At 30.1% G+C, this 10,685-nt stretch overlaps 1 protein-coding gene across 1 annotated transcript; it reads right to left on the reverse strand.

The window, feature by feature from the left end:
- Nucleotides 1-4,174: 4,174 nt before the first annotated feature.
- LOC141537161 (uncharacterized) lies at nt 4,175-5,198 on the reverse strand. The gene is made up of 3 exons (XM_074258006.1): nt 5,070-5,198; nt 4,466-4,588; nt 4,175-4,353 (listed from the first exon to the last, which is right to left on the reverse strand). The coding sequence occupies exons 1-3, from the start codon at nt 5,122-5,124 to the stop codon at nt 4,175-4,177; spliced, it is 357 nt and encodes a 118-aa protein (XP_074114107.1). The 5' UTR covers nt 5,125-5,198.
- Between the last annotated feature and the right edge of the window lie 5,487 nt (nt 5,199-10,685).

Raw genomic sequence — 10,685 nt, forward strand, 5'->3', positions numbered from 1 at the left:
ACAGTATTTGGAAAAACAGCTTCGAAGACATATCTTAGGACTATTTCAAATATATGATGCCTACATGGAAGATACAACAAATCTCTTTCTAACAATTTTTCCAGTAATGCAGCAGCACCATTACGAAGGCCTAAATTTGAAGGAGTATTGTCACAGCATATTGCTTTTACAGATATGTCGAATCCCCAGTCACATAATGTCTTATGAACTACAGAAGCTGGTGCCATTCCAGTTCCATCTTCACTCGTTGGTACACCTAATAATTTCTTTACTTTCTGAAGTAATTATTACAGGCAATCGATGAACAGTTTCTGTATTTAACAAATTAGGTAATAATTTTCCATCCCAATGTACAACAATACATGATAACTTTAAGTCTTGGAAATGTTTTTTTATTTCTATTGATTTTGACTCTCGCATAGTAAGCCGACATCGGCGAATAGATGATCGATTGACAATAATGGAATTAATATCCACTTCTAATAATTTTAAATCGATAAGCGACTGACAAATAGCTGCAGTTATAAACACAGCATCTCTGTCGCTTACTTTACAACGGTCAAAAGTAGCTACAACTCTTTCGTTGAAAATATTGTGAGTTCCTCTTATATTTCTTGATTTAAATTGGCCGGCAGTAGTTGGAATGTATACTTCTCCACTAGAGACTGATTGAGCACTTCCTTGGCTTGATAAGAGTTCAACGTTTTTGTCTACAAAAAAGGATAATGATAAGACAAAAAATATCTTCACTATAAAATAATAAAATATCAATGAGTAAGTTGATTATTATAATTTACCAAATAATGATTTTTCTTTTTCACTTTCCAATTTTCGTTTTTCGAAATCCAATTGTTTCTCTAATTTTTTAACACCAATTTCATCGTCATCGTATTTCGTCTTAATATTTGCAATAAAATCAATTCGTTCATCTGATCTCTGATTATTCAAGAATTCTTTGGAATTTTCATCAACCATTTCAAATACATTTGACGGTGCGATGTCAAATAATTTTTTTAATGAACATGAAAATTCATTTTGTTTTTTCACAGCAACTTCACTCCGATTTCTATGTTTAAGAAGTATGCGCCACTCATCATACAGGTTTTTCAACTTTTTTCAATCTCGACATCTTTGCACATCTTGAACGGGAATTCGAGCTTTCGTCCAAAACACAATAATTTCATCAATCACTGCAGCAACACTATCTGTGATAGTATTATTTAAAATACGTGTATAAAAAAATAACACTTTCAAAGCTTGCAATTTCGATGGTAATTTGTTACCTACGATTTGAACGTCAACATCACCAATCAAAAAAATGTTTTGACGTAAACGTGATAACTCCATATTTAACTGATTACTTAAATATCGGATAAATGAACTCAAAAAATTTATTTATATATCAAAAAGGCATCAGTACTAGTAATTGAACGATTTTGATCAAGCTGAGAAATAAATGTAGGTTATGAGTAATCTGAGAATTAATTTTAGTGTTAGAGATTGAAGTAAAATCTAATAGATGGCGGCATGATCGGTTTCTAAAATGTTTTTAACCAGAAATCAAAATTTGAAATTGGAGTTTGTTGATATTTGTACCAATAACAATAAAAATCGAGACAATAGGTCCCGAATTTCTTTTGTATCCAAAAAAAGTTAAAAATCTTTAAAATGTTCGACAGTTCAGGCTAAAAAAATGAATTGGTGTTACTATTATTTCAAAGTTACAGTTACTTTGAAAATTTTCTAAACAAAAAAATCCAATGAGATTATAAAGAATAACCGGTTCATGATTTATGAACTACTAAATGACCAAAAAAACAGAAAAAACTATGAAAAAGATTATAGTTTCAATTTAGACCTCGAATATCGTCAAAACCGTTAGAATTATCAAAAAATGATAAGAGACCTTTTTTGTAGACCGTTAAATTTTGCATTAGAAAAAATATTTTTTGATGTGACTTGTTGGTTAGTTTATGACGTAAAAAATTCCAAAGTAAAAATATAACTTTTCCCATGTTATTTTCCTTTAAAACTTTGACCGTCGGGGGGCGCGGGTTAATATTAAAATTAAGAGCTATAACTTGGCATGATTTTTTTTTTATAGATTTTAAACCGATTTTGAACTATCGTGAAAAAATATTTCAAAAAACCCAACATACGGACCACCAATATATATATATATATATATATATATATATATATATATATATATATATATATATATATATATATATATATATATATATATATATATATATATATATATATACTAGCTGTTACCCGCCCGCTTTGCTGGGCGTTTACAGAATTGTATTTATACGCGTAATCCCTTTTGAAGTCAGAATTCGAGAAAAGATATTTCTAGCTGAATTTAACATCATATGTGAATTTATTTTGTTATTAATACGCTGAAAAATATATAACCTTGAAATTATTAAAATATTTTTAACCGAGAACACCATTTTAAACAAATAAATTTTCTTGAGTCAATAGAAAAAATTATTGCCTCAAGGATAATTTCTGGGCAACAATTGATATCGCGACATGTTAAATGCGTAAGAATTATGAGGTAGATGTGTAGGAGGAGGTGGGTAGATCAAAAGTATTTTCAAATTCAAGGTTTGCGGGAGCTATAGCTCGGATATTAAAAATCTTAATTGTTAACACCTACCCCCGCAATCCATATTATAAGTAGGCTATCATAAAATCCGCTCTTATAGCATTCCTACATCACATACAAAAGATTCTTACCACATTTAAAACCTGTAGAAGCTATAGCTTGGAAATTAAAAATCTTAATTGTTAACACCCACCCCTGCAATCCATTTTGAGAGTAGGTTGTTATAAAATTCGCTCTTACATCATTTTGAAATCACTTTAGAAGATTCCTACCAAATTTGAGAACGATGGGAGTTATAGCTTGAAAATTAAAAATTTTCATTGTTAATAGCCACCCCGCAACCCTTTATGGGGGTGAGATATCGTGAAATTTGTTCATAGATAATTTCAACATCTCTTACAAAAGATTCCTACCAAATTTGGAGTCGATAGGATTAATAGTTTAAAAACGGGAATTTTTCATTCTTAACGCCCCCGCAAAGCCCTTTGGGGGAGAAATTTCTTAAAATTCGTTCTTAGCTGACCTCTACATGGTAAAAGTAATATTCCTACGAAATTTCAAGTCTCTAGGTCTTTTAGTTCCAGAGATATCGTGATGAGTCAATCTACCTATAGAACAGCTCCTATATTTTTCATTGTTAACGCTCCCGCAAGTTCCTTTGGGGATGGAATTTCTGAAAATTTGTTCTTAGCTGACCTCTACATGGTAAAAGTAATATCCCTACTAAATTTGAAGTCGATGGGAGTTATAGCTTGAAAATTAAAAATTTTCATTGTTAACAGCCACCCCCGCAACCTCTTATGGGGGTGAGGTATCGTAAAATTCGTTCATAGATTATTTTTACATCTCTTACAAAAGATTCCTACCAAATTTAGAGTCGATAGGAGCTATAGCTTGAAAATTAAAAATTTTCATTGTTAAAAGCCACCCCGCAACCCTCTGGGGGTGAGATATCGTAAAATTCATTCATAGATTATGTCTACATCTCTTACAGGAGATTTCTACCAAATTTGGAGTCGATAGGACCTTTAGCTTGAAAATTAAAAATTTTCATTGTTAAAAGCCACCCCCGCAACCCCTGTGGGGGTGAGATATCGTAAAATTCGTTCATAAATTATTTTTACATCATTTACAGAAGATTTCTACCAAATTTAGAGTCGATAGGATCTTTAGCTTGAAAATTAAAAATTTTCATTGTTCAAAGTCACCCCCGCAGCCCCCATGGGGGGGGGTGAAATATCGTGAAATTCATTCATAGATTATTTCTACATCTTCTACAGAAGATTCCTACCAAGTTTGGTGTCGATAGGAGCTATAGTTTAAAAACGGGAATTTTTCATTGTTAACGCCCCCGCAACCCCCCTTGTGGGTGGAATTCCGTAAAATCCGTTCTTAGCTAACCTCTACTCGGCGAAAGGACTATTCCTACCAAATTTCAAGTTTCTAGGTCTGATGGTTCCCGAGATATCGTGATGAGTGACTATGTAGATAGGAATCTCTTATATATATATATATATAGATATATATATATCATCCGTCTTACAAATAATTATATTAGTGATAAAACCAAACACTGGGTCGTGATGAGATAACAATTATTTGATTACCAGACGAACTAATCTCTCGAAAAAGACCAGTAGAATCAAATTGCAGATTTCCCTGAACGATGTCAATTAACTCGACTGCACCTGTTGTAGAAGGCAAAGCATTAATGTCAGGAACTTTACTTTTTTCTACCTGTATAAACAAAAAAAAAATAAAAGTATTATTAATTAATTATTTTATTTAAAAAAAAAAAAAAAAAGTAAAAATTGGGTTTATAAATAGAATCAAAGCATTGTCAACCTACGAGTTCACGATATTTTTGTCGCAACGTCAGTCTTGTGCCCATAATTTTGACAATTTTTTCAAGCTCATGGCTATTTTCTAATAGCTCTTGTAAAATATTAATTTCAGTCACTCCATTTTCTGGACCGTGATTGAAGTTTTATTTTGGAAAAAAGAAAGTGTTCAATTAATCAAAAGTATTATTTTAAAACTCAACTAGATTTACTTACAGGCCGTAATCCGATACGCTGTAGTTATATCTTTTATAATTAAGTAGCATTTTTATTAGTATTATAACTAATAGTAGTATATTTTTTTATAACAATAAATCAACATTATTATAAAATATACAAATTTTATATTCAATAGCACATTTGAAAATTTTTTGTAAAAAAATTATTACTAAGCGACACAGATTTTAGGTTAAGAAATTTTTTTTTTCGTTCCAATGACTACATGAAATAATAAAAAAAAATTTTAATGAAAAAAATAAAAATAATAAGTCACAACCACAAAAAATATAATTTCATTAAGATCAATAGGCAAATAAATATTATAATAAAATAAATATAAAAGAAACAGAGGTTGGTCACAAAAATTCAAATGTAAACAATATTCTTACCTTCAAGAATAGGCCACAAATGCGACAAATCCCAGTCTTCCAATAATTGTTCCATTATAAACTTTTAATTATTACACTTCACAATAAGAATTATTCCATTTTAATAATAAGAAAAGACGCTTACTCGTTTTACCGGTCTGGAAATAAAGTATATAAACAATATCTTGGAATGTCGAAATTTAGCGGGACAAAATAAGTGGCGACTATAGCGACACCAAGCGTAATTTACTTAAAGCGAGATTTGTTTATAGTTAACAAATCTTTATTTAAATGAAATAAATGAGTCGATTCGATTAAATAAACCAAAACAAAGTAGTATTTGGTTCAAAGTAATATATTTATATTTAAAGTAAGTATATTTATATTAAATAAATTTGTTAACATTAAATAAATATTTTTGATTCATTTCAAATAAATCTGCGTATTTGAATCAAACAAACCGTTTTCTCAGTGTATATATTGGGGAGAAAAACAAGGATAGCGAGAAAAAAATTTCAAACAAAAAATTTTTTTTTAAAAATCTATATATAATATATTCAAAAAAAAATATAAAATATAATATACATAAGTAATACATACAGGGTGTCTCTGAAGTGGCGGGAGTAATTGTTGGGGTCGATAGAGAAAAAAATACTGAATCGAAAGTTCCTGAGCCAAAAATTTTTTTGGGCCATAGAATTTGAGTTATGAATTAAAAACGATAGCCAATCAGAAGCGCGCTATTCGAGAAATGAAAATGAGCGGGGAAGTAGAGGAGACGCGAGAGTGAGATGCTGCAATAGCAGCTTACTCGCTCACACAAAGCCGAGCATGAGAGGGGATTGTGACGCTATGAGCCGAGTACGTAAGTGTGAATGAGTGGATGTATGAGGTCGCAAGCGGACGGCTTAATGTATGAGTGTGTGTCCGTGTATCGCAGCATTATTGGAGGCGTTGTAACGCTGAATTAAAGCTAACCGGGTACTCTAAGACAGAGGAAAAATTTTAATTTTTATTTTTATTCGAAAAAATTTAATAAAAAAAAATAAAAAGGCCCAAGATTTAACCAGACCCACAGAAACGGAGAGTAAATTTTTAATTCTCATTTATTTTGCTGGGGATTATTTTCAAATACAAAAAAAAAAAAGGCTAAGATTCAACTGGAATCCAAAAAGAGATGGATGAAAAAAATTTTTTTTTTATTTTTAATCAGCAAAATTATTATTTTTCTTTAAAAAAGAGCCCAATCTCGACTGGAGCAAGAAAAAATGATTGAAAAATTTTATTATTAATTTTCAATCAACAAAATTATTATAAAAAATATAAATGGGCCCAAGTCTCAACCGGACCCAAACAAACGGATAAAAATTTTTATTACTTACTTAATTTGCTGGAAATTATCTTTAAAAACGAAAAAATGCCCAAGACTCGATCGGATCCAAAAAAATAACAGTACAAAAATTTTTCCTTATTTTCAATCAGCAAAATTGTTTCTTTTAAAAAAGGCCCAATCTCGACTGGAGCAAAAAAATGATTAAAAATTTTATTATTAATTTTCAATCAACAAAATTATTTAAAAAAAAAAATAGTCCGCAGACTCAACCGGACCCAAACAAACAGATAGATAGTTTTAATTACTTATTTATTTTGATGGGAATTATTTTAAAAAACGAAGAAAATCGCCCAAGACTCGACCGGACCCAAAAAAAAAAATAAATTGAAAAATTTTGTTTTCATTTTCAATCAGCCAAATTAATTTCTTTTCGAAACAAGGCCCAATCTCAAACAGACTAAGAGAAACTAATTAAAAAATTTTATTTTTTATTATTAATCAAATATTATTTAAAAAAGAAAATAAGCCACAGACTTAACCGGACTTAAACAAACGGATAGAAAATTTTTATTACTTACTTAATTTGCTGGAAATTATCTTTAAAAACGAAAAAATGCCCAAGACTCCATCAGACCGAAAGGGAGATGAATAAAAAAATTTTACTATTCATTTTTAATCATCAGAATTAACTTTTTTATAATAAAAGGCTCAATTTCGACCGGACCCAGAAAAAATGATCCAAAAATTTTATTTTTATTGTTGATCATCAAAACTAATTAAAAAAACAAATGAGGCCCTAGACTCAACTGGACCCAAACAAACGGATAAATAATTTTTATTACTTATTTATTTTGCAGGAAATTATTTTTGAAAACGATAAAAATGCCCTAGACTCGACCAGACCCGAAATAAAATAAATTGAAAATCTTTGTTTTTCTATTTTTAATCAGCAAAATTATTTTCCTTTGAAAAAGGGCCTGATCTCGACTGGAGCAAGAAAAAATAATTGAAAAGTTTTATAATGAATTTTTAATCAACAAAATTTTTTAAAAAAGAAAATAGGCCCCAGACTTAACTGGACCCAAACAAACGGAAAGAAAACTTTTATTCCTGTTTTTTTTGTTGGGAATTATTTTTCGAAACAAAAAAAATTGCCCAAGACTCGACCGGACCCGAAAAAAGATAAATCGAAAAATTTTATTTCTAAATATTAATTAACTAAATTATTAAGAAAAAAAAAAATAGACCCAAGACGCAGCAGGACCCAAATAAACGGATAGAAATTTTTTATTACTTGATCACCAAGATTAATTTTCCTTGAAAAGAAAGGCCCAATCTCAAACAGACCTCGAATAACTGATTGAAAAATTTTATTATCAATTATTAATTAACAACATTATTCTTAAAAAAATTAATAGGCCCCAGACTCAATCGGACCCAAACAAACGGATCGAAAACTTTTATTTCCCATTCATTTTGCTAGGAATTATTTTTAAAAACGAAAAAATGCCCAAGACTCGACCAGAGCCAAGAATAGAAGAATGCAAAAAAATTTATTTTCTCTTTTCAATAACAAACAAAAATTTATTGAACAAAAATCAGCCTAATCTTGACAAGACGATAAAAAACTGATTGAAAAAATTTATTATCAATTATTAATTGACAAAATTATTTCAAAAAAGAAAATAGGCCCCAGACTCAACCGGACCAAAACGAACAGATAGAAAATTTTTATTACTTATTTCTTATGCTCGGAATAATTTTTGAAAACAGAAGGAATTGCCCAAGACTCAACCGGACCCAACCAAACGGATGGAAAACTTTCATTTCTCATTTATTTTGCTGGGAATTATTCTGTAAAATAATTTTTCAATTAATCGTCAGGTAAAATGTCAAAAATAAATTAAAACAAATATTGAACTCAAGTCCCAATAATTTTGATATTTTTAATTAAAATTATTTTTTTAATTAATTGACAGGTAAAATGTCAAATAAGGAATTGAAAAAAAAATCGCTCTCGAGTCCTGATAATTTTGATATTTTTAATAGAATTATCTATCAGTGAATTAACAGGTAGAATGTCAAATTATAAATTAAGAAAAAAATTGAACTCAAGTCCGAATAATTTTGATATTTTTATTAGAATTATCTATCAGTGAATTAACAGGTAGAGTGTCAAATTATAAATTAAAGAAAAAAATTGAACTCAAGTCCGAATAATTTTGATATTTTTATTAGAATTATCTATCGGTGAATTAACAGGTAGAATGTCAAATTATAAATTAAGAAAAAAATTGAACTCAAGTCCGAACAATTTTGATATTTTTATAAAAATTATTTTTTAATTAATTGACAGGTAAATAAATAATAAATTAAAAAAAAAAAAATTGAACTCAGGTCCTGATAATTTTGATATTTTAATTAAAGTTGTTTATCAATCAATTGACTGTTAAAATCCTGAATAATAAATTAAAAATAAATCGCACTCATGTTCTCATAATTTTGATCTTATAATTGAAATAAATTTCTAATGAATTGACGGGTAAAATCCCAAGTATCAAATTAAGTAGTAATCGCACCCAAGCCCTGATAATTTTGATATTTTAATTTAAATTATTTATAACTTAATTGATAGGTAAAATGTCAAATGATAAATTAACAAAACATTGAATTCAAGTCCTTATAATTTTGATATTTCAATTTAAATATTCTTTTTATTCACTGACAGGTAAAATGTCGAAGAAAATATGAAAAAGAAATGGCATTCACGTTTTAGTAATTTTGATATTTTAGTTTCCCTTTTTCTTAGCAAAGAAATCATTTCAAAAAAATCTACAGGTGTTTCGGCAGTTCAAGGATAACTTTACTTTAATGTTATTAGTTTGCATTCACATCATTACACTTTACTCCTTTTATTAAGCAAACGTGAATGTAAAAATTCGGCGGTCTTAAGGTCGACTATTACTACTTAGTTTCCTCTAGTACTCATTCGATTAATAATTCTGATGACTTTCATGCTTTTTACTACGTGCAAGAGGTTCCATCCTTTCTGTTTGCAACTAATCTTTGGCTTACTACAAATTGCCTGATTCATTTTATCAAAAATAAAATTTTTTTACTAATGTGAATAGTCATATAAAATGCAAACTAGAAAATTTTATTATTTTTCCCTAATTTTATAAACAACAAATTAATTAAAAATATCTTCGAGTATTCTGTCACTGTTTTATACTTATTATTATTATCCTAATTGTTGTCAGAGTTTTTCTGTCTCTGTTTCTGTCTTTATTCCTCTCATTCAGCGATGTTCGTCTCTTTAAATTTATTTTTTCCGCGGATTTCCCTGATCGCTTTTTTTTTTTTCTCTCTTCTCGTTGACGATTTTATTTGTTTTGAGATTTCATTTGTTATTATCTAATTATGGGTTAAATTTTGCGTTCATGTCAGTCTTACAACTCATTTTCTGACAGCATCTCATTACCTCTGCATACTTTTATTGTGTTTTATTAATTCTGCGTTTAATATTAATTACCATTATGGCTTTTTATACAGCCGCTGAGTATACTGAAATGTTGATCATTTACGGTGAGTGTAATCGAAACGCTGAAGCTGCTGTCCGTGAATATCGCGAAAGATTTCCAAATCGCGAACGCTTTCCCAACCGCAGTGTGTTTTTGCGTTTAATTCAACGGGCTCGCGAAAATGGTTGCCTGGTACCCGTTGATAGTGAGCGTGTCGGTCGCCCTCGTCGGATACCTGTTCAGGAAGAGGAACAAGTACTCGATGTCGTCAATGCTGATCCCGGTACCAGCACTCGAAGACTCGAGCGTCGGCTTCCTGTTTCTCGATCTACGATTAACCGTATCACCCGTGCAAATAAGATTCATCCGTACCACAAACGAAAGGTGCAGAAACTTGAAGCTGGTGATTATGCTTTGCGGAGAACGTTTTGCCAATTTATTATCAACAGCCACGCTGCCGATCCGACGTTTCTCGAAAATGTTTTGTGGACGGATGAATCGTTATTTACTCGTGAGGGTTGTTTCAATCCGCACAACGTCCACTGGTATGCGGAGGAGAATCCTCACATGACGGTGAACCGTAATTTTCAGAACAAGTGGAAAATCAACATGTGGGGAGGAATAATCGGCGACACTGTGCTACTATACGAATTACTGGAAACCATGAACGTAAGTTTAATTAAAAATTTACACAATTAAAAATTTCGCGCTTCAGAAAATTTTCTCCACTCAGTTTACCGTTAAAACTTCAATGTAAAATTCTTCGACACTTTGCAAATATTG

Source organism: Cotesia typhae, unplaced genomic scaffold (assembly GCF_013202065.1).
Source record: "Cotesia typhae breed Kobodo isofemale line unplaced genomic scaffold, CoteBio_Ctyphae scaffold_70, whole genome shotgun sequence".
Classification (NCBI taxonomy): Eukaryota; Metazoa; Arthropoda; class Insecta; order Hymenoptera; family Braconidae; genus Cotesia; species Cotesia typhae.